Genomic DNA, 25,535 nt, shown 5'->3' with positions numbered 1-25,535 from the left:
AATTCAGACTATCAAGCTTTTTGTAGTACAACTGCAATTATCTGCACTTAGCTAACCCCTAAAAAGATAACAATTGGAACAAATAGGTGTTTTTCTCACTTTCATTTTTTTCCCCAAATGTTTTCCTGCAGTAGAATTGTGACTCCTTAACAACAGAAATCAATAGTAATAAATGATTCAACCACCTACAAAAATAGCATCTTTTTATATACAGACTAGAAAGAAAAACTCAGAGCTTGCAAATGCAAGGTCTTCACAAGCATTTGCAAATGCCTACTGGTTAACACCTAGTGCCGGTTCCAGGTAAGCCCTGCGGTTTTCGAATGCTAATGTTCATTTCATCTAAAAGAATTCATGTGCAAAGCAGAACATTCAGGAGACCTCACTCTTTTTAAGGTCCACCCACAGAGATACATCAGCTACTGTATATGAACGGGTCCTGTGTGGCTTTGCAGCATGGCAGTCAACATAAACAGACAGGTCAGCTGATTATGAGTATGATGATGATTAGAAAACCCAGCCACAATTGACTATCCTAAGAGTGCCAGCAGACATCTAGATCAGACTTTCAACACTCAGCAATATTGTGCCAAGTTTTTTGGGAAGTACAAGCAATTACATAACTATAAACACTTACTGTATCTTAGCAAAGTCCTTTATATACACTTCAAATTGCTTTTTCTTTTCTTCAATGCTTCTAGAAAACCTGCAAAGAGAGAAATATAGAAAAATCGCATTAGGTATACAACCTCAGCAATGCTATCAAAAACATTAAGTTCTGCACAAGAACTGATGAGTAAAAATTACAAACTACATATATGAACAAAAATGCAGATTGAATTTCAAACCAACAGCATGGAGGTTTCATAGGTCAGAGTCCATATAATATTATGACTTGTTTATACTCAAATGCTGATGATTGCTTAAGAGATAGAGATAGCTCCCAAAGCAAAACATAGTTGTTTTTTCTTTTAAGTCCCAGCATGTATATCTTTTAGACATTTCCCCAAAGCTTGTGTACCAAAATGCCCTATGATATTTCATTGTGGGTTCTTGGGAAGGTGAGACTAAAGAAATTATGACACACAAGCTATGATTTATGATACTCGTTTATTAAGTATAAATGTATGCACAAATGTAAATCACAAAGATGATAATATGAAAAGGAAAAAAACAACAATAGTCCACGACAGCCAACTATAATCTTGGAATACTTTCCAAAAGATTTACATTGTACAATCTCTGAACACTCCCAACAATTACCAAAACAGCAATAGAACCAACCAGTCCAATATGGGGATTCCTATTAATATTAGAGAGGACAGAATTTCCACAATCTAATACTGGACCACACTGCATGTGACAATATCACATACAACCCTGATGTTAATACCCCGCCTTTGTCAGTAATAAAAAAATCTGTCTTAGAATACCTCACATATATGGTATAGTATTCCCTTAATGCAAGGTGGAGATCTTGGTGGTGTCCCAGGTGATGTCCTTGTGTGTGTGTCCTGCGAGTTCTATTCTCTCAAAGAGACCTTGACTTAAATACCATTTCCTTGGCTTCCTGAATCATCCTGTACCCTATGCATCTGTGATTGGCTGATCATTGTCCTGTTGAATTTAACTTATCACACTAACTACTGGGCATGCTCCAGACGAAATCACTAAAAGACCCTAGAAACTCATAAATGAGGACCCTGCATGTGGAAATCCCACCTAACCAGATTTTCCCTTATTTTTGTTGTGTAAAGGACTCCAATTAACATGACACTACAAAATCAGAGACGTTTTATTGTTTACAAATCTCCACCTAAAGGATGAATGACACCAATTGTCAAACAACATATTTTTATAAGCAATTCGCTTAAGGTTTTTCATATTTGTAGCCAATATGGAAAAAAATTATTCATTTCACCAATTCAGCTGTTTTTAACCAGTATAGTTTTGTTGTTACTTCCTTTTGATATTATCTTTCTGTGTCCGCTATGTTTGTTGTGTAAACAAAATCAAATTAACATGACTCAAGAAAATAAAAGATTCTTTATATTTTTTTTAACACCTGGAATGATATGTGGACTGCAGATTCACCATTTACAGAAATAAAAGCTGGTATATGATGTAGTCTTATTCACAATTTAACATGCTAGAGGAGCTGCATGCTGTGAAGCTCCATTTGTGGGAGGGAAAAGTAAACAACACGCAATGCAGTAAACAGATCAATATTACATCTGTATATATATATATATATATATATATATATATATATATATCAATCCCCTGAGAGCCATGAGTATCTTCATTGACCAATATTCAGTATTTTAGTGTAAAGAGCAAGTCGCATGCTGGCAAATGTATTCCATTTGGATGGGTGCTTGGATTATCAAGATGAAGTGCCAAGGAGACATAAAGCAATATGGATAATAATAATTGCAGGGGAAGAGTATTCTAGCAACCAGCTCCGAGTTGCATGCTGCATATGCGCTCACCTCCAGTTCCCTGGAATGACCAAGCAGGTAAGATTGCTTATTGCAGAAAGAGCATAACCTGTCCATTTCTACAAAAATGCCCTTTCATATCCAATTTTTTTTTTAAATGTGGAACAAGTTTGGTTTTAAAACTTATTCCACACATTTTTGTGATCATGTACAGATAACTAAAGGCCAAGTCCTCACCTGTCACTGGCATCTACAGCCATCTTAATATTATTTTTGAGCGCCTTAATCTTCTCCTGGTTTTCCTTCTTTTCTTGTTGCCATTTTTTGGACTCATTTTCATATTCTTGATGTAGCCAGTTCAGTTCCGTTTTTGTAATCTGTTGAAGCAAAATAAGATTTAAGAATAAACACTGGATATACCATAGGTAAGAAGGTGATTACAAAGCTTCTATGTACAGCACACCATTATAGCATTGCCAGAATAAAGTCCAATAAAGGCCAATTCCAAGGATTTTCAAGGGATTTCCTAAAGCTGGGTTATTACCACAAAACTTTAAAATGAGCTTTACATAGAATCCTTTTCATTGTCACTTACTATTGTATAGACATATTACAAGATGAACATTAATAGTGAATTTATTGCAGAATTAATTTCTTTAATACCTCATCACGTTAAACTTTATTTAACCTCTACCAATAATCTTTTAAATGTTAATTGTAAAAAAAAAAAAAATTTGTTTTGTTTTTTGAAGTGTTGAGTTCTGAATAACATTTAAAGAAAAAAAATAAGATAAGTTATTATACTTCCCCAATAATAAATGTTGGTCTTTTGACACAAACTCAGCCAACAAAGAAAATATTTACCTTTGCAGGGAGTTCTCCTCCCAGGCATAGTTTGGAAAGAGAGCACATCCATAGCCTAAAGCATTGCACAGTGAATATCAATGGCTAGCAGGAAAGTGAACAATAGACCAAGTACATCACCTTGTTTATCATCTTATAGGTAAAAGTGAGAGATGGGAGGGGGTCCTTTAATCTTTTGTGAAAAGTAAAAAAAAGCTTTAATGACAGCTCTTAACAACCAAAAAATAGACCCAAAGTGAGCCCTGTACCCAATTTATACAAACTTAAAGGTGAGCTAAACATATTTTGTTTACTTGTCAGGAATAATATACATTACTTGAATGCAGTATCATATTACACAGGTGTGAAACCAACCTAAAGCTCTTTTACTGTTTGTTAAGAAGATGTACTGAGTTTATTGGCCATAGTTTGGGTGCCTCAGAATTCCTGAGCTAGAGGATATTTAGCTTTGGAGGACACAGCATGGATTTACATGAGTAACTCACATGCTGGCTGGTGGAACAAGGCTGCAACCCTTCCCCAATCAACTTGTTTTGTAGTGTCTTGGTAATAAAGGAGTTAAACCTACAAAGCAGACCTGTCTGTTTTGTAGGTTTCAAGAACGCATGTATTACAGGGGCCTAAAAGAGTGATGTTTTGTATAAGATTGTTAGAGCATCTTAAGTAAGGAAGCCTAAATTATTTAAAGAAAATACAAAATGACAAACCGTTTAGCCCAAAACAAAAGATTTAATTTATATATATGTCAGCAGGTACACAGATCTGAGGACCCAAATGGAGAGAGCATAATATGTAACTTATGCAATTTAACACTCCACCTACTAAAATTGGGATTTTGTTTTTAGGAGAATTGTTCCTTTGCTGTTTATGTACTGTACAATCTCAATGGAAATGTTTATAAAATCATAAATGCCATTTGATTTATGTTTTTATGTGTGCATTCTGCATATAAAGCACAGAAAAAAGAAAACAAAAAACACACACAATACAATACCTTATTTTTCTCTGCTGTATCCTTTATCTGCTCTTCTAGGGCTGCTATCTCCTCTTTAAAGTGGCTCTTCAAGGTTTCATATTTCTCAGTTGCTTCTTTAAGTTGGTATATTAGTGCCGTCTGCTCCTTTTCCATACGCAAAATATCCCCCTAATGTAGAAAACATTTAAATTATTCTTACAAAAGTATTTAATGCTGATGGTTGTCTTTTAGCATAATGTTACACAGTGACGGGTGATGTGTCTATGGTGAATAAAATTTAAATTTTCCATATTGTAAATGGGTTCCTGGTAAAGAGCAGACTGAATTCTGCAGGTATATATATGACCAGAACCTAATGTACTGTACGTGCCTAGCCATAGATGAAAGATGCATGATTATTACTGTACATGTGTGGTGTTGGGACCAAGCACTAACAAAAAGACCAATCACAATGTACTTAAAAGTTGAAGGCCACACTAGAAAACTGCAAATCAATATAATAAGGGGAGAAAAGGGGAACTTAGTATTTTCCCCAGAAATATTTTAAAGTTGGGTGGGAAGAAGCTGTAGGTGGGTGGCAGCACTTGTATGGTGACCCGACATTTAAAGAACCACCCAAAAACAGCCGGGTGGGTACTGAAAACTGCAGTAGGCTGGGGAGAAAACTGGAGCTCCACTTTTTTTTCCAGGATTCTTCTGGCTAGTCTAAAGTGGACAGGGGTCCTTTCTCCTGAAGTTATGGTGGTCCTTTTCCAGTAATTAACAGTGCTCATTTAATTAAGGGAGAATGCAGTTTAATGCAAAAATACAGAAGTGGGTATTTAACCAGGAAACGCAGGTGGCACCTGGTAAAGCAACAAGCTAAGAGAAAAACGGTTTTATTAATTTGCAAGTGCCCCCTAAAGCAGAACTAAACAAAAAATTAGCAGGCTGGCTTGTTTAGTAGTTAGGTTTAGTTCTGTTTAAGGGTTTCTAATCCTACGTGGAAATCCAGGCAAACAAATCTTTTTTTTTTTTACTGGCTGACTGACCTCAAAGCGATACCATTGACACATGCCCAAAGCCTGTGGATGGTAGTCCTTACACAAGGTTTAGAATTTAACAGCTGCAACTGATATACTGATATATATTACTGATATATATTACTGTTTCTGGGTCCGGTGTCTAATAAAAAGGCTGGAGGTGGAGAAATGATATTGCATTGCTGAACTAGGAAATTTAACTACATCACAATAACTACACGTGTCACCTGTCTGATTGTGGTGGGCTGAAAAGCACAAAATTCAAGTAATCAATAAGACATAAAAGTTGTGTGGCATAAAGTGGACCATGAACAGATATCTCACCTGTTGAGACTCGTAGGGTTGATAGGCATTTGTATTTACTTCACAATGTGTCATTTCTGTATTTACCTAAAAAAAACAGAAAAAAAAAAAAAACATTAAATACTGCTATAATTAATATTTGAAAAACTTGCCTCTAATTTGCCAGACTATCTAGACTTACTAGAAAGATGGTAGCACATCTAGATACTACCAGAAGTGTGCCCAAGCATAGGAAGTTGTTAATTTTGCCAACTATCAGTACCCATCTATTGACAGTTCATGCATAATAAGGTGCAAAACCTCTTGCATGATAAGGTGTATACAACTGTATTGGTCTCACATGCAGTATGGGCATGCGATACCATGCAAGGTGTCCTCCAGTACCTTCTTTTCAATATACAAAAACAAACTTTGCAATAGTTGAAAAAAAACAAAATTTCAAAGCTCTGCTACCATCTCTTCAAGGACAGAGAAATATTCTGACCAGGATTGACTTTTAAAAACATCAGACCATTTTTTTGGTCAGACAGAAGAGGTTATATAATGTAAATCTTGACCCAAGCCAGGAAAGCGACAGACAAATAATGCAGAAATAAAGCAACATTATGTTTAATAAAGGCAGCAGGTGAGAGAATATATGCATTTCTACTCACAGCTATAAAAAAAAATCAATATTCAAAAATACGCCATAACATGATTCTAAGCTACTACCTGTCTGGAGAAATGTTATTGTGTTTAAATATTACTTTTAGTCTTCTCTTAAGCTGGGTACACATGTGCAATAATCGTTCACGATCCTTTCCAACGTCAAAATACTGCACGATGCATGAATGAGCCCTGTACATACAGGACTGTTCTGCTCTATGGAGAGGGGAGGGGAGGGGAGAACGACAGAGCGACACCCCGCTGCACTCTTTCCCCTTCACTTTCATTATGATCGCTCGTCACCTGTGGATCCTCCCGGATGGAACAACTGATGACAAGCGCTGTACACGCACGAGATTCTCGTCCGATATCAGCCCTGGGCGGATTATCGCATGAGAATCATCTGATGTGTGTACATAGCCTTACATTGGTGTGCAGACATTTTTGACCATAAACTACTTGGCACACAGATCTAAATATCAATTTATATTCTGCCAGTTTACAGTGGAATAAAAGTTAAAAAAAAAGCAAACAGTATGGTGGCGCATGTGACGTTCTCCTATTCCTTCTATGATGCATTGCGGAAATTGTTCACAAAGCGTCAGGGTGATGGTCCTTTTGCCCTTTAAAATCCCAGATATAGATCAAACCTATATCTGGAGGTGAAATGGAGGTAGGCAAGTATGGAAAGTAAAGTATTAGCAAGAAATATGGACATCAAGAGAACCTGTCATTTTGATGCAAATGTGAAAAAGTTTAATACATTCATTTTAACTCAAATTTACCAACCTTTGCTTCCAAAGAACATACTTTACATCTAAATTCCCTCTTTTTTTTCTCTTGCACAAATAATAAAGTCTCCTTACCTGTACGGATACTATAGCAGTCTGTTTTTTTCTTGGTTGTACTTCACTGTTAATTGACTTAATAATGTTTAAGTCCAGCTGATTTTTAAAATCATTGTCTTGGCATAAAGAATTACTTTCACTCGTTGTTATAGTTTCATCTATAGAAGTTCTTGAGTCATTGCTACATATACTAGAGTCATCTGTATTATCATTATCAAATTCGAAGTCTATTTCAGAAGTGGGGTTGTCAGATGTATCCAAAGTTCGGTGATCAAGATTATTACATATATCAGAATATTCAGTATATTTAAGGGTTATACCACTCTGTAGGATTGAAGATTGACTTTCATCAGTTGTTCTGAAACTATAATGTTTAGGTTTAAGCTGAATATGGTCAGAATATAGATCAATATTATCGGTTAAGGTTCTAAAAAATGAAGGCTTAAACTCCTCTGCGGCTGGGTTCAGTTCGTGTGTCCTTCCACTGAGCTCCGAGAATGGAATATCATAACCTGTAAGCGTAACCTCATCTCCCACCATGCTAAACAAATATGACTCCAAAAGAAAATCCTTTAGTCCACCTGATGCTTCTACCATTCTGCGAGTTTCCTCTGGGAAATTTTTGTACTCCCCGATCAGAATTTCGTCATCTAACTTGAGGGGTCCATGTTGATCCAATATTTGAGAAAAGTATCTAAGCAGAAGGAAAACACCACATAAAGAGTTAAAATACTGTTGCTGATCCTGATAGAAGAAAGGCTATGTCCACAACTCCCAGAGCTGAAAAGGGACCGAGCTGTTTTAAGACTGTGAACGATTCCTGGTAAAAGAGAAGCAGCAGCTATGGGGCAAAGCTGTATCACACTGTGATAACTTTAACATGGGCTGGTCAGATAGAAAAAAGTGACTACGCCATGCCAGATGTTTAGACCGGTTGGTTAAAGCGCATTACTATGCTATATTCATTCAATATATGTATATATGGGACTTTAAAGGCATATACATTCAACAATTCTCAATATTCACCTTGTTTTTTTTGTGCATTATTTGAATTTGGTATATGTAATGAATTTGATGTGACCAAAAAAAATATTCTAAAAGTTTTTAATAAAAACACAACAGCATGTATATAAACATGCATGCTCTCTTTATAGCATGCCATTAACTGAGACATACTATCCTCAACGCGTTTCGTGGAATGTATCCACTTCTTCAGAAGTAGAGAACAGAACTGAACCATGAAACCAAGGTTTCCTTAATTGAACAGCTGGGAGGCAGAAAGGGCTGACACAGACAATGTAAGGGATTAACCCATAATTAAACTGCAGAACCACCTTATTTCCATGCGGATTATCATGCGCATCCAAAATCGCCTCACTTATACTGCGCCTTATCACTATATTGTATCCAAAACAAATTTATCTTCCAAAATACAAAAAATAACCAATGCCCACACACCAATAAGTCCAAATTTCTAACTGCCACCTTCACACATTTACAAAACCATGAAGGCTACTGTAAGTCACAAAAATAGATGCTGACCTGGACAATGCCTGGATAAAAATGTTGCTCTTCTCTGCAGATGAGAAAAAAAAAAAATACAAGCTTTTTCTGGAATAGTAATGTAATCTTTTTGAGAGGTAACAAAAACCTGTAAACGTTAAACTACTCTGCCTTTAGGGATTTGCAGGACAGTTTGTATATAAAAGACTGAAGACTTACTCATAAAGAGTTTCTCTGACAGGGTCCATGGAGTCATCAACCAGCACTGAATATCTGTTCCCGAACATATCCAGATCATACAAGCTATGAAACTCATCTATGTCTTCCCGAAGAAATTCAGGTACTACAAAGGGCTCATAGGGGTCCAAAAGGCTTCTGGAGGTAAAAAAAAAAATTATAATCAATGTAAAATGTCTAATAAAAGCTTTATCTGAACATTAAAAAGTGACCAAAAGTAATATCAATGATATATTAAAAAATGATATATTACAAAAAAGGACTTATCTAACTATACCCTAACCTGTCACCATACACTGATTTAAATAATAAAATTAAATAATTAAGATGCAATCATTGTGTGCATTGATATTTTACATTTACTCACCATTATGCAGTGCACACCTATGCAGTACAGAATTAATTCCCCAGATTTCTGAGGGATTTTCCCCAACAAGGTAGATCTAAATAGACTGAACCCCATAGAAGTTGATGGGGTTATACTGTGCAGGGTAGAGAATTATCGAGGAGGGGGTAAGATTTGGTCAGTGTGGAGATAGGGAGAGCAGAATAAGGAGGGGTAGTTAATATAAATATAATAAGTTCTGAATTACTAAGCAACCCTGCTCAGGTTTCTATTGTTCACTGGTGACAGTAATTTTCAGTTCATCCTGGTAACCATTGTTATTGGCCATTAACAACTGCCACAATGACAACCGTCAATCTGAGGATTTCCCTCATTTTTTTCCTCTTGCTTCCTGCTGTGACAGATATCATAAAAATCAAACTTACAAAGTATTTTCTTCTGTAAAAATATCATCCTCCTGGGATCTTGTACTGACAGCACCAGATAATTTGTATATAGGCTGCAAGTCAAAAAGATAAATTGTTTGCCAACATTAGTAAAAAAAAAAAAAGGCCATAAACATATCTTTAAAGTAATTCTGTTCTCTGTCTACGCAAGGAACTCCTACCCAGAAGCACAAACTCACATTCCTTTCACTTCCCCACAGAATTACTACATTGCAGAGAGTAAACATTCAAGGTTCAAAGCATTAAGAGCATTTGATTTGCACGCCTTCCTATGATGTGACAATGCCAGTTATTGCTAACTGGCACAACACTGACACAAGGCGGACATGTGGATGGCCCTCAGTCCTGTGTAAACATGGCTTCCTGCTCCTTGCAGCAGGACAGAGTGGAAAGAAAGGTTCCTATGTACCATTGGAAGTGGACCAACAAATCAATCCTGTTTCATTCTCTTATTCAAAAATAGCCTAGGACTGGGTTAATGTACACCTGCCAAGGGAGAAATAGTGGGGCTCCCTGAAACATCTGGTTGCCTGGCTTTAAAAATACACAGAGTAGGAAGAAGCATTAAAAGTCAGAAAACATCAGAATTTCCCTCTTTACTTGATCCTGGTCAGGAACTCAAAGTACTAAAAAGCCAAAGCACCAGTATGAGAGTTGTCGTATTTAAGCAACAGGAGTTCAGGAGTTGTACCTTGCATAATTCTTTTATCACAGGTTCCCATTAATACTCCCATATCAGAACAGTCTGCACAGGCACTTACCTTTGGCAGATTCTGTTTCTTTTTCCGATGTTTAGGTTTACGCTTTAGACCTTTATTCTGTATGCAAAAAAAGGAAAGAAAAAATATTAAACTCAACTACATGAGGTTGTCAGTAACACCAGTGAAGCAATGCTTGGCCAATCATTTGAAGAAATTTGAAGTTTGTGACTGAGAAATGATTAGAATTTAGAATAACTAATATCATGTGGCATTCGTACCCACCATACATTCCTAAATCTTGTCTAAGTAAACAAAGCTACTTGTATGTATGGACAGCAGGTAAATAGGGACTTTCAGTATATTTTGCTTTACTTGCTTCCCTCATACTTGCTTTACTTCTCATGTCTCCCTGCATTCACCCCCTTGCATCACTTACCTTACATTATTGGACCTGATTTATTAAAGCTCTCCAAGGCTGGAGAAGATACACTTTAAGTGAAGCTGCATATTCCAACAAACCTGGAACAGATTTCCTAAAAGTCCTAATAAGCTATTTGTTAGCAATCTTGGACCAGATCCATTCTAGGTTTGCTGGATCACCCAGCTTCACTGATGAAACTGTACCCTCTCCAGCCTTGGAGAGTTTTATTAAATCAGGGCCATTGACTGCAAAATGTGAACAACAGTGCCTGCAGTTTAAACACTAGATTGTAGTAGACGGCAGCGAGTAAAACACCCACTTCTCAGGAATAGTTTTAATGCGCTGTAATCTACTATATAATGATTTCACTGTACAACTCAATTAAAGCAGAGGCAAGCAAAAATGTAATCATTCCTTTTTTTACATTGTTTCAATATAAGCAAATACTGGCATTAGCTTGTTGCAATGTTTATACATTAAATCCCAAACTGGGAGATGAAGAAACACATGGAGTGCTGTAGTGTAAAGTACTTGCTGAGTATTTTCCCAACCTCAAATATTAAAACAAATTCATACACCACATCTAAGAATAAGTAAAATAAATGTATTACATTTTGGTATTAGGTATTGAGTTTATTACCTTCAGTTAAAATAAATCAGGTCCACTGACCTACCAGACAATATTGTGCTGTGTAAACAGTTCCCTTATATGTATCTAATACCTAAATTGTGTGCTTGGAGTTCAACTCAAAAACTGAATAAAACAGATGTGAAGTTTTTTCAATGTCACTGCAGAGATGATTAGACAAACTACAATGATCTGTGAGTACACTGAGCTAAGACCAGTGGAAATTATTATACTGTATTTAGCAAATTGACTTCAATATCTCAACATTTATATTAACTTACACTGAGCTCTTCGATGGAGTATGTTGGAACCTTACCACATGGTACATCTGCAGTAAACAAAAGTGTCACGTTATATTGCTGCCAGTAAAAATCCATATTTAAATATAACAAGACGCAAGTTTACTAAAGCCCAGTTGAATTGGGCAATCTTCTGCAGCTCCTGACAAAGTAAATAGCAATGCAGTGCTGGTTGTTAAAGAACCACAATCATTCTCTCCGGGGCTGCCACAGGTAGAAGCTACTTGTATTGACTCCTGCAAAGCAGCAGTTCATTGGCATGAATAAGCAGTAACTGCAAAACAAACTCACTACTAGTCTGAAGCTTTAGTCCTGTCACCTGAATGTTATGATTTGTAACTGCATTTGCTTGTCAAACTGCACAACATTTTTTTTTTACACAGAAAACATTGCAGAAAAGTAGAGGGGGCATCTTGCACTAACTCCCAAAATTATTTCCCTTGACCTTTCATACACTAAAAAAAATTGTAGTTTTAAAAAAGGTGTATCTCAAGCTAAAGCTAAGCTAAACACCAAGCTAAAATTTGCAGAAAGTGCAGCCCACATAGGGAGATGTTTAACCCTGCAGAAACCAGGAGAAAACCTGTACAGAGACTATTCAGATCAAGACAATAAATAATTGAGCACTGCTCAGTCCAAAAAAGATAATGTATTTGTCTTATTTAAATAGAACAGGTTAAACATCCCAATGCATAATTACTCCTCTACTCAAGGATATTCAATTGCTCACCCATCTCTTGAAAATATTTATCTAATTCTTTTCCTAAAAGAGACACAGATTCAATGTTTCGGTTCTCCTCAAGGAACCACACAAAGCAACGGAAATCCTTTAGATTCATATTAGACAGGGTGTCATACAGGCTGTTGGAAACGGAGTCTGGTATTTCATGGTTTATGTTCTTCCCATAGGATTTATTCCATAAGCCTATAACATCCTGAGGTTTAATACTTTTCAAATGTTCTTCATTGCGAACACGGAACCCCTCTGCAGCTTGCAGACCTTAAATAAAATTAAAAGCATGGTTACGTATGAAAAATGCACAAGGATTTTATAAAGTAGAATTAAACCTGCATTGGTTAAGTTTTGCTATAATGTGCAAGTATGCCCAGAGAATATCAGCAGACCTGTATTAGTAAAAAGGATTGCTTGAATGGTTTCTAAAATGTATTATATCTTGACTGCTAACATTGGTCTGGAATTTTCCTCATTGGTCTGGCATTTTCCTCTTTTCCTAAAAAGAGGAATTATTAAATGCAAGCCAATTACATCTTGCCTGACCAGGGGCAGCAAACTGCAGTCAGAAAACTAGACTTTTTAATGTTCTCCCTGAAAAATCAATTTTAACGGCCAGTATATTTGGTATTTACTTATTTTTTTTTTTTCCCCAAAAAAACAAGAGCAGTCTATAGGTAGATGGGCTAATGCATGGAATGTCGGCTGCCGCTCTTTTGATGTAATTACCCACAGCGCTCCTGGGTCCTACAGGGAATCTGCTTGGCTATGTTTAATTATGTTAAGACATAATGTACAGTGCATGGTACATGCAAAAAGGAATAAGGACTGCAAAAAAAGAACTGTGCATGTTTTTTTTTTAAAGTTTCACTTTAAAAAGCACAACTAAGACAATAAAAAGTGCACATACTAGGGTAAAAAAAAATCATTTTTTAGATATTCACTTACCTTTTTCATCCATCATAAAGATCCATGTGTGTAAATCACTAGATATATGCTCATGGTGAACTTTAAGAAGATAGAGAAGCACTCTGGTTTTGACCCTGTCATTGCGCTTGTAGATATGATTGAGAAGAGTTTTCATTTTGCTATTGGAGCGAGGCTTCGGGCTTGTATTCTTGTCAAATTCATTTAGTTCTTGTACACTTATAACTCCCCATGCAGCTATAGATTCCCAAAATATAGGGAAGGACATAGGGCATCCTTTAATTATCTGTTGCTGTCTCAGATTTATTTGTGACAACAAGGGATCCCACGGTATATGGTAGCCATTACTCACTGGGAAAAGAAAAACAAAAAGTTAGTATTATGAAAATAAAGTGAAATGAGCTCAGCTGTGTCATTCAAAATCAAATACAGTACAAAGGTTTAAAAATTGAATAGGTTGGTGAAGAGTTAAAACTTTTCTTTTTGATGGAAATGGGCTTTAAAATACCACTCACTTGTTTTGAGCAACTTATGAATATTCAGCATTCAGCAAACTTTACAGTTGTGCCAGGTGCCTCCTCCTCCTTTATGTTCAGTGGTTACATAACCCAGGCCCCTACACCACAACAGGACACACTTGTGCCATAGGGACCCTGTAAGTCAGCTAGGTAAGTAATCATCCAAGCAGGTTTTTAATCTGCAATTGAAATCTAAGGCAGCATATGCAGGTTCAATTATTGTCGCTGGAAACAATCTTCTATGATCATTTCCAGCAAAAAAAAGAATGACAGATGAACCAATGAGAACTGTACACGTAGTGCTGTTCTGTAGAGAGGGGAGGAAAGAGAACTAGCAAGCAGCTGCTGTGCTCTTCTCCCTCAACTTGTACTGTGGTCGTTCATGGATCCATCAGTACGGATCTATAAATGACGTTGAGCGACCTGATCCTGACTGTTTGTGTCAGGTGAGAATCATCTGGTATGTGTAACTATGTACATCCAATTCCTGTCCATATTCTCTCCTGCATTATATATGTAAGCCCTGATGAAGGGTAACACTAAAACCCCCCCAAAAGAAGTTGTATATGTTTAAAGCTAACCATCCATTAAAATGAAAGGTCCTCTTACACTGTCCATGCTCCCCTCTATCCCTTCTAAAATCACATACTCTGAGAAAGAAATGTACCTAAAAGAAAATAATACCCACAGCTTCTATAACATTATCTTTGAAGTCACTAAAACTTACCAACTGGATCAGGAAGAATTTTCTCTTGTTTTAATTTAATACTGCCATGTGGCTGATCGACGTGTTCTTCCCCTAATGACTTCTTCCTCTCTGCTTTATTTTCATGTTTAGCTTTCTGTTTCCTGGTTCTTGAAATGAGAAAATAAAAGAATGAATAAGAGAGATCTGGGTGCATTATGCATGCATTTAGCAAAAGGCAGAAGAAAGCCATAACTGAAAGATAATCAGATGTTTAGGGCAAAAAAAAACTCTTCCATATCAGCAAAAAAAAAAAAAAAAAAAAAGAGCAAAAAGAAGAATACTAACTGTATTACCCAAAGCAGCCAATCAAAAACAATTTACACTTAGCTATGTTTTGGCTTAGTTTTTAAGCAACAAGCCCAATTTACTGAACAATATCTATTTCAACTATTCATAGTTTTGATAATGTGAGCAATAACTAACAATTAATATTTAAAAATATAATAAATCAACAGTAAAGGTTACAATTTAAAGCCAATAGTATTTGGACACTTAACCATCACACCTATACTGCAGCCAAAACTATGTTGTCATCATTAGGGCACAGTTTAATAAGCTTGGTGTTAAAAAACCCAAGTGGTCTCCAAATAACCCTGACCCCCAACTATAATGAACACAGGATGAATTGGTAAATCAATTTCAAGCTAGGTCATCTTGACCAACATGCGTTTTTAGTTCCACAGACACATTTTAATATATGTTGGAAAGCTATGAGGTAAAAGACAACAAATTCTGTAATGATGCCTATGGAATTAAATAAGCTGTCCCGAAAGCTTACAATGACCAGTATCCACTAAGCTTAGGCCATAAAGTGTTTCCCATGTTTCCCTAAAAGTACTTTGATAACTGTGCCAGAAATGATCTACACACAGACCTGAAGTTCCTTCTGTGGGGTATATGTCTAATGATGTAATCAACATTATTTCTATAAAGCTTCTCAAACAGAATTGGGATTGGCCACTTGAAGAATGTCAAAAATTTACCTCAATATAGGCAATTTCTCTTAATTGGAAACACATTAATGATCTGACCTAGAGAACAAAGGTGATTGAACAGACAATCACACTTTAAATGTTCAATATATCTGCCATGCTGCAATGCTTATAACACTGTTTGCAGTGTTCTCCCTAGCCCCTTTTAGCCAGGCTCACCACCCAGCACTTTTTGGTGACCACCCAGCTGTTTTTGGGTTGTTACTGAAGAGTTGGGTCAGAATACAGGGCTGCCACCCACCTACAATTTTTTCCCACGTAGCTTAAAAAAGTATCTTGGTTGAACACTGTGTTTGCAATACATGGTTATAAACAAGGTACATCAGATGTGACTTTACCTGCAGCCTTTGTGTTTTACTATAGGTTTCTGTAGATCTTTCTTCTTAAACATTTTTTCTTCGAACTAGAAAGAATGATTTAGACAAAATGTAAGCATGAAACTTAAAAATGCATTTGCATGTGCAATAGCATTGAACATACTTTGCTTTGAATAGGGTGTGCTTAAAAAATTCTGAATTTTCATCACTGGTGTTTGCAGAAACAGTCAGAAGGAAAACAGACATAATTGTTGAGATTATCCTTGGTTACAACACCTCCCCTCTCTAGTCTTTCCAAGTTAAATACAGTTTGGATCATAAGTTTGGTGCACCCACCAGTGGGAGTCAAAGGCGGGCCATGTCTTTTGGAAAGAGGCGGGTTGTGTCTCTGCACACAAACAGCCCATTCTTCCATCCCAGGCTCAGACCTGCGATGGGAGAGTGGGCAGGTTCTGGCATCAAGACGTCACTCTGGGGGAAGCTCCTTTAAGTGACACACGGCTCCCCTGTGTCTGGAGTCCGTGCATTTAGTGGTCTGCGACCTGCAAAAGGTTGGGGACCACTGCTTTAATGTATGCAGTGGGATCTCTGGAATTTTCCCAACTTCACTTGTTCTCCTCTTTAATAGCTAGCATTAGGATGGGGGTAATTTATGCAGATTTATGGTTTGGATAGGATTCACACCATTGCTATATAGACTGATAGCAAAAAAAGTAAATACCTGTTCTAAAAAAGCAGCATAAAAGACAATTATGAATAACTGTAGCCAACAAATTTAGTTTATTTACTGAGATCTGTTGGTTCAAAAAAACCTTTAGGCAGAAGCCTACAAAGAAGAAATTAGAAATTCAGGACACTGAACCTGGGTTGTGCTATAGGTTTCAGTTCCTGAAAATAAATGTTGATTGACAAATATTGACAAATAAATGTGAAAATGTAAAACAAACCAAATCCAACAACTCACAATATACATACCTCACATCTTATTTCTCCTGTGGAATCATATATTACAATATGAGAAATTACTCCTTTGCAGTCAGGGGTCAGACATGAGTATCTTAGGAAATCCTGTAAAAAGAAAACCAGACCCATAAAACTATATTATTTCACCATTTAAAGGAATGTTTTCACTTGATACAATTTAAACATGAATTTCACATTAAGGGCTTGTGTTGACAGGCTTTAAATTGCTTCAAATGGGTCAACCAAGTCTATAGGAATGCAAATTTTTAGAAGCAGGCCAAATATAAGCTAGGAGGTGGACAGTTGCACCCAGTAATGAATTCTCAGTAGTGTCTCAAACTGATGTAATTGATGCAAGCCTGTTAACAAAGGCCCTAATAAGCTTGCCATCATTGGAAAAAACATACATACATTTTTATTTTTTTTAACTTTCATGCACTCCTGATCGGATCTCAATTAACGCTTCAGTTTATACAATAAATAATTCCTGGGAAGACAGGCTCAAACCTACCTTGTCATTCTTATCAGAATATGTAGAGGCCTTCAGTTTCTTCCAACAACAAACATGAAATTCAACTATACAGAACTGACAACACGCCATTCGAATAAAGCCCTGTATATTGAGAGAGAGAAAACTTTACTAAATAACTGATGGATACATGTACATGGATAAACCCCACACAAAAACCTAAAGTAGAATTTTAAGCACAGAAATGTTAATTTAATTAAAATAGACAATGAAGACAGAGGATATAAATCAACTATGTGAACTGTATGCTTTTCCAAACACAGAATATTTACCTTGCTTTGAAAAAAATATTAAGTGTGGAGAGAGAGCAAAGGGAGACAACTAGCAGCTCAACCTGGTACAAGCTGCATGCTGAAAACTACAGGGGGATGGTTACATGACCAGTTACCCGGTACAAGTTGTGAGAGCAGCAGTGACCAGCCTTTAAGGCAGGAAACTCCTACAAAGAGGTAAAATAGCAGTAGTTTATTGCTGGATTACAGCACAGATTAGTTTATAATAAAACAGGAAAGAATAAAACAAGCCTCAGTTTTTTATTTAGACCATATTTGTTTTGCCTGGAGTTCAGCTATATGGTGACCATACACCTTTCAATCTAAAATAATCTTCTATAAAGGGAACAAATAAAAATGTTGGTAATATACATTATTTTAGAGCAGAAATAAAGTCTCATTTAAAAAGCAGGGAACAATACTTTATTGCAGAAAGGGACAGGTGATTGCATACTTACCTGCCTGATCACTGTTTTCATCTGTAAAAGAAATGTTGAGCTGTGCATGCGCAGCTCGGTGTAGGATGCTGGGTTACCCAGCACATCCCTGCTTTCCCTGTGGGTAACGGGACTGAATGAACTCCCATGGGCATGTATCCCATTGTACATCATCCCGGCCCAGCCAATGAAGATGGCTGAACACCCAATGCACTGGAGCAAGGACAGGTGACTGCAATTAAAAAACTGCAAATAAAAATCAGGCAGGTAAAGTTATTTTTTAGCAGAAAGAATATTGCTTGTCCCTTTTGCAATAAAGTACCTGTCTGGTCACAATTTCCTATGTTTAGTTTTAAAGCTTTAAGGTAAACAATCTGTCTATGGTACCTGATATTTCAGAGTCGCTGTTGTATTATTGGACACATTAGCTATATTTACCTTAAAATCAGGGTCTGTAAAATAGATCTGGATCTTAGGTGAACTCAGACATTGCTCGAAGCGGCAGACTGCATCGGGTTTAGGTGGAAACTTGCATTCTTCTATGCAGTTGTCCAAGAGAATCTGAACGAAAAATAAGAACAGTTACAAATCTAAATCCCCAGATTTGACAACAGCTTTTGGAGGTGAGGAGTTAAATTTTTAGTACATCAGTAAAAGCATATCTGCAGAAAGGAGTCTGTCATATAGGTCAAGCTCATGAACTGATGCATTCACCTGTGCAAACCTCTTCAAAATAAATGTACATTAATGTTGTAAAAAACAAATCTAGGTTGCTTTGCTACAAATTAGAGTTGATGATTAAAAGTATACTGTGATCTCAGCGAATTCAATGTATATAGGAAAACTTTGGCTCCAATAAGACACTAAAGCTGGGTACACACATGCAATAATTGTCGTTGGAAACGAACGATCCACAACAGATCGTTCGATAATTGTTAGCAAAAAAAATACACAACGAATGGTCAACAACGCCGACGAACGAGAAATCTCGCTGGAAACAAACGACTGTCCCGGAGGATCCGATTGGGCATTTTATGGTGGATTATATTTGAACGATCGTATCGTTACAGCATGTACAGAATTCTGCACAAGACGATCGTTCAAAATAATTGGGAAAATTCATTGATCAGTCGTTTTCAAGCGATAATTATTGCACTGTGTACCTAGCCTAAGTCGCTTAAAAGATTATTTCGGGATTATGGTATTAAGTTAAGCTTGGATATTGGGTTAGAATAAGGAACAGCTAAGCATTAATCCCACCACACAAGCAACAATCTGTCAGTACCCTCTTCTTTGGATCTCCCTCCTCATAGATTATAAGCTCCTCGGAGCAGGGTCCTCTCTTACTCCTGTGTCACTGTCTGTTTGTCATTTGCAGACCCTATTTATTGCACAGCACTGCGTAGTATGTTGGCGCTATATTAATACTGTTTATTATTAATAATAATAATGAGGATCCACCAACAACTTTAAAAATATATGGGCCTGCGTGATTGGAAGCAGACTGGATAGTTTACATAGCTCATCGTATTACATTGTTTTGGTAACTCTAAAGAAGTTTTAATCCTTCCCTGCTCTACACAACACAGAAAAAATGTTTGGTTGGGCATTACCTTATTAAAAGGATATTATGGTTTTTTTTTTTTTGTTTTAAGGTCACAAATCTACAAAATCACTGATTTGTTGCACAGAATGAAGACAGGGTGTTTTAAGTAATAATAGGTTAAAATGATTAAAAGGTAAACATTTAGTAAATTGCACAGGCTTGTAATCCATCATTAACCTCCAACTTTTCTGGCCTAGTCTCTTCAATGACAAATGATGTTGTTGGCCAAGTTAGCACTCCTGGAACCATCTTGTGCTTCAGCATGGTCTTAGACTTTACATACTGATTTAAGGCATCCGAAAACCTAAAGGAAACAAATCATTTAATAAGAAAAAAAATAAAAATGAACAGTTTTTGAATAAATTTTCTTTTAGTTAGAACACAACCACATAGTGAAATGTAAATAAATTGTTGAAAAGCCACAAAATGTTATGAGAAAATCACAAGAAGAACCGGAACTGGGAAATGCTCAGGGTGGGATTTGTGCCCCTCAATGAACTCCAACAAGAAATGTTTGTTCCACGATTATATTTTACAGCACAAAAATTAAAGCTGAAAAAACTTTCTTAGGTACACTTAACACCTTGGTTAAAAATGTCACCCCATTTCACTTGGGTTGACATACATATACATATTTTTTTTTATATGCTTTGGTGCTCAGACAGCCCATTCAGGTGAATGGGTTGACTATTGAACATTACTGCCCAGCCTCAGCATGCATGTGTGTAAAAAGGTTCCTTTAACAAAACTGTATATGCTGTGGTAACTTTTTGTTTTCTCCTTTTGGTCACCGTTAACAAGAAGAGAATTTTAGGGAAAAAGACACTCTTAGCCCAGAAAACTTTTAGCTCCTATTAAAACTAATGGCTTGTTCTGTCATCTAGTGGCCAATCTCAAAAGTGCACAGCTGGCAAAATTGAAAATTCTACTTCTGTAAGAGAAAATTATGACCGAATCTAGAGCAAACCGACAGGAAAATAATTTAAAAATAGACCCCAAAGAGTCCAACTTAAACATAAAGATGGCCATCATTACCCACATATTCCTGAGTGTAAATCGAGGGGATTTTCCAGGCAAAAATCGGTATTCCTAAGTCACACAGCTTTTAACAGGAAATTCAAACAATTTTGTATTGGATTCAATGCAAAATAGCTGTTTTGCGTCCAATACAAAGTAGTAATATATATATATATATATATATATATATATATATATATATATATATTATAAAATACATGCTACTTTACACTTACAATACATGTTTAATTTTTTTTTCATTTTTTTTAAACAGAATTTTGTGTTTTGTTATTTAAAATGTATTATAAATGTATTTAATGTATTAAATATCGGTGAGTTATGCCTAAGAACTATAGCCTACAAAGAAAAATACATTTTTTGCATGGAAATTTGGACGGAATTAAACCGCTAGGGAGGTTATGGACAGCACCACGTATAAATACCAGTCTTCAACAAAATCTGCTAAACATTTTAGTTTCTTACCGGTTTTGTTTAAGATAAACATTGCCGATGCCATAGAAGGCCAAACAATTAAACCTTTCTTTGGAGTGTTGTTGGATAATTTCCTTTAAACGGCTTTCAGCCCTTGCCAATTCCTAATAAAAAGAATGCAGAAATTCAGGGTTAGTGTACAAAAGAAACTTGCAAAATTCCCAGTCTATGGAGTATTACATAATAATTTTATTAGAGATGAGAGAAGGAACTGTTCCAGTATAACGATCAGAAAGAGAATTGGTGGACCTTAGAGAGCGAAATAAATAAGCTTATTTAAGGTACCCCGTTCCTCTTCCTGGAAATTAGACTTATCTTTACCAAGTTTTCTCTGGCAGCTGCAGACTTTTTTCCTTGTTCTGACAAAAACTTGGGAAATGCTGAGTAACCCTAATCTCACAAGGAGCACTGTGCTGCAGTATCTCAGAAGATCTGGGCCACTTGGCAATGGATCTTGTCTGCAGGAGGAAGATGAAACCATTATCTTAGATTGTAAGCTCTTCCGGGCAAGGTCCTCCTCTCCTCCTGTGTCACTGTCTGTATCTGCCTGTCATTTGCAACCCCTATTTAATGTACAGCGCTGCCTAATATGTTTACGCTCTATACTGTTTAATAATAATAACCATTGCACCACTGAAGTTCAGAAAAGGGAACATATTGTCTATTCCCCTCATACCTAGAGGTACTTTAAGGACTCCAATAGTTAATGAACAAAGCATTGTCACAAGAATAATGGTGGCAACAGCAGAAAACCAGACATGTATAATGGAGAGTAGTAAGATGTGTAAGATGTACTTTTGTTGTTCATCTGAGGCTGCATTTACCTGGTTTTAAAACTTGCTAAGATTTTTACTTTTTATAACGCAATACCTTAGATCTGAGGAAGGGTGGAATTTCTTTCTCTCATGATGGTCTAGGTATTTATTATGTGCATTTCTAAAATATACTGAATACATGTATATCCTAATCTCTCTCTCTCTCTAGAGCAGATTTGTGAAAATCTGACTGTCACACCTATATGTGCTTCCCATTCCAAAACCATGACTAATGTTATGGAGTTGAACTCGCTATGTTTGTCCCCAACAGCATCAATTCTTCTGAGAAGGGTTTCCATAGGATTCTGGAGTGTTGAATGAGAAGATCTGCCCTTCAAATAGTGTTACAATTCACCCCAAAGTAATTCAGTATGGTTGAGATCAGGGATCTTTACATGATGTTCGAGCACAATTCTAAAAAAAAACTATAATGTCTTTGGTGTAATTCCAGAACCCTTTATTGGAGACACCTAAACTCTATTTTTGTCTACATACTTTCGCCCCTATGTGATAGAAAGACAGAAATATTTGTTTTAGCTCTTTTAAGTAATTTTTCATTACAGCCGCCAGACTTATTTACATCACTTACCACACACTTCCTAATGCCAAGTAAAGCATTTGCATGTCCATACAGGAGAACAACATGATCTATCTTTGTAAGACGGAGGCTCTGTAAAAGAAAAAAAATATTCACATCATACATACCTTGAATTAAGTCAAAAAGATAAGGAACTCAGAACAACATTTTGGTGTCAATAGTGTTTGAAACCATTTAATTAATGCCAGATATCGGTAAACATTTTAAAAGATTACCTTTGTAATTTTTGCTACCTTTGTAGTTGTTTTAGGCTGACCAAGCCTTCTTTGTAATCAGAACAGAAAAGTAAGCAAATGATTTGGCAGGTAAAACTGTGCCACCCACAACCCAGGTTTTAAGCATGGATTTAAATGTTTGCCTGTAATTTAGCTTTTATGTTCCCATGGGCAATAGATGCAATGGAGTAGAAATTAAAAACTGGAAAATAAAATTAATGACATTTTACCTGGATATCATGCTCACTCAGTATTTCTAGCACTTGGGAGAGCATTCCTTCTGCACTGTGACATCGCTGGTCAGATAGAGCAACATATGCATTGTGCATAAGGGACTTCACCATATCAGTTACTGAAGCCAGATCCAACTATGAAAGAAACACACACACGAAAGTAAACAATAGCCTACACAATATCCCACAACCTTGAACCTAACGGATAACCATAGCTAGTGAACACCTGACAAAAAAAAACTTTACAGAAAAAGGTCAAATATTTTCAAGTAAAATGACCTTCAAGAACTTTGTTGCAATAACTCTTGACAACCTACTTTTGTGTGAGCAGCAGATATAATCTTCTGGGATTCTTTGGAGTCATGTTTTGTATTTGTAGCCCTTAGGATATAAAAAAGCAACAAATGGGTTACAACAATGCAGGGAAAATAGTACAGTGCAGTCAGTGTGGAATTACTGTCTTAGTACAAGAAAGCATCTCCCTCATATAATGAGTGCAAAGAATAATAATAATAAAAGACTGGGCAGTCAGTCTCCAGACCCAAACTGTCAACATGAAAGGGGGGATGTGAAAGTGGCATCAGTGTTCTCCCCGGCCCCTTTTAGCTGGGCGTACCACCCGGCACTTTTCAGTAATCACACGGCTGTTTTTGGGTGGGTACCAAAGAGTTGGGTCACAATACAGGGGCTGCCACCCACCTACAATTTCTCCCCACCCGGCTTAAAAAAATTTCTGGGTTCATCACTGGACAATATCAATTTAATGTGAACCTGTAGCTTGCAAAAATTGTATAGGTTTGTTTTAATTGCACAAAAAATATCACTTGTTAAAAAATGAATAAATAGTAGGAACATTTATTTATTTACGTTGTGAGGTATGTATGTAGAGAGTGTATTTGGCAGCAACCTCCTCTATTTTACCTGGGAGAGGAATTAAAGGGCCTGGGTATGGGTATTAGTAATTGTGGTGCTGCAAGTCTGTGGCACTTTATTTGGGATCCAGGCTTGGGGTGCCTTGGAAGGAATGGGTGGGGCAGACACTCTCTTCATCTTTCAGACCAGGATTTTGAGATGGTTGTGCAGTACCTGGCTAATTCCAATAAAAAGGAATGTATCTCTGAGAAATTGGGATGGATTTGGAACCTGGGGCCAGGTGTGCCTCTGGGTGACAGACTGAGGAGTGACCTGAATAACCTGGGTGAGTACTCAAGTGTGGCAACCAGCCAACAGAGTTTGGAGAACAGACAGTTAGGGACTTTACATTTTCTGCCTGAAATTCCTATATTTTATAATTTCTGCCAAAGAAATGCAAAGTTTTCTGTCCCTGTATGCTGGAGAAAGCCATTTGGAGTTTAATTAAAGACATGATTTGGCTGTGTCTTGCCCGAAGCACCAATTTAGATTTCCCCAAATATCACACATTCCTACGAACTGCTCTGTATAATCTTTTACACATTTGTACTCACTTTAGTTTTTCAGTCAAATCATTATTTTTTCCCTTAGATTTTCCCCTCTTCTCTTGCAGCACTGCAATAAAAGCCATAAATACTATTAATTGGCTTTACTGGAACAGAGATTCATTCTTATGTTACAGCTAAACATCTTAAGCAAAATCTCAAAGTCAGTGGATCCTTTGGATAGGCAAACATTTACATAGCTCTTCTTTGCCTGGCAGATCTTCACCAGGATTGAAATAATGTACCCAAAGCATGTGGAGGGGAAAAAAAAAAAAAAAAAAGACGGGCTACGGATACATACTGCATTGTATGCAAATAAAAGCAGAGTTTTCTGTGACAAGAAGAAGCGAATCAGGTAGTAGCACAGCTGGTTAAATGATTGCTAAATATGCTCCTTAAAATCTTTATGTTCAGGGCACTAAAACTCCCTATTACTTCTGCTACTTTAACACTAATTGCGGTAAAAAAAAAAAAAGTTTTCAGGCTGAAATAACATTGCAAATAAATAGAAGAAGATATATCAGTTTGCTACTAACCAGAGGCGACTTCAGAGTTCTCATCACTATCCAGGGTAATGGGGCTTCTCTTTTAAAAAAAAAAAAAGAAAAAGATTAACTTTTGTTCAAACATGAACTTTAAAACTATACTGCTAATACACAGTGTAAAGACAAGTTTAAAGTGAGTAATTATTGTGAAAATAGACATTTTGTAGGCATAATGTGTGGGGAAGCATGTTAATAAAATGAAAAAAAAATGTTTATAAATTAGACCAAGTATCTTAGGTGTAGAAGCCACACCTAACACATAGTTGTGTTAACATTTAAAGGACTCAGGTAAATGTGTAAATGGACGTCATGCAGTGTTCAGATAGTGAAGTGAATATGTGAGGACTTGGTGTTGGTTAGTGACTTACTGGTGAAGCCAAGATCAGTATGGCCAGAAACCAAACATGCACCCATGGCTCCTATTTTAAAGTTACTCTGTTA

General features: G+C 36.6%; 1 protein-coding gene across 3 annotated transcripts in view; it reads right to left on the bottom strand.

Moving 5' to 3' along the window:
- The window catches only part of TTC3 (tetratricopeptide repeat domain 3), a 63,391-nt gene that overhangs the window by 11,104 nt on the left and 26,752 nt on the right, over positions 1-25,535 (bottom strand). For all 3 annotated transcript variants that reach the window (XM_072398284.1, XM_072398286.1, XM_072398285.1), the window contains 23 exons: positions 25,086-25,134; positions 24,559-24,619; positions 23,410-23,473; positions 23,090-23,227; positions 22,636-22,716; positions 21,223-21,335; positions 19,900-20,026; positions 18,555-18,677; positions 17,390-17,491; positions 16,891-16,983; positions 15,937-16,001; positions 14,586-14,713; positions 13,362-13,691; positions 12,411-12,680; positions 11,663-11,709; positions 10,393-10,449; positions 9,611-9,684; positions 8,822-8,977; positions 7,118-7,793; positions 5,628-5,693; positions 4,300-4,449; positions 2,679-2,818; positions 638-706 (listed from right to left, as the gene is read on the bottom strand). In XM_072398284.1, coding sequence (XP_072254385.1) covers positions 638-706; positions 2,679-2,818; positions 4,300-4,449; positions 5,628-5,693; positions 7,118-7,793; positions 8,822-8,977; positions 9,611-9,684; positions 10,393-10,449; positions 11,663-11,709; positions 12,411-12,680; positions 13,362-13,691; positions 14,586-14,713; positions 15,937-16,001; positions 16,891-16,983; positions 17,390-17,491; positions 18,555-18,677; positions 19,900-20,026; positions 21,223-21,335; positions 22,636-22,716; positions 23,090-23,227; positions 23,410-23,473; positions 24,559-24,619; positions 25,086-25,134 — 3,179 coding nt within the window. The remainder of the gene's footprint in view (positions 1-637; positions 707-2,678; positions 2,819-4,299; positions 4,450-5,627; positions 5,694-7,117; positions 7,794-8,821; positions 8,978-9,610; positions 9,685-10,392; positions 10,450-11,662; positions 11,710-12,410; positions 12,681-13,361; positions 13,692-14,585; positions 14,714-15,936; positions 16,002-16,890; positions 16,984-17,389; positions 17,492-18,554; positions 18,678-19,899; positions 20,027-21,222; positions 21,336-22,635; positions 22,717-23,089; positions 23,228-23,409; positions 23,474-24,558; positions 24,620-25,085; positions 25,135-25,535) is intronic.

Source organism: Pyxicephalus adspersus, chromosome 1 (assembly GCF_032062135.1).
Source record: "Pyxicephalus adspersus chromosome 1, UCB_Pads_2.0, whole genome shotgun sequence".
Taxonomy (NCBI): Eukaryota; Metazoa; Chordata; class Amphibia; order Anura; family Pyxicephalidae; genus Pyxicephalus; species Pyxicephalus adspersus.
This window is presented reverse-complemented; position numbering and strand designations above follow the sequence as displayed.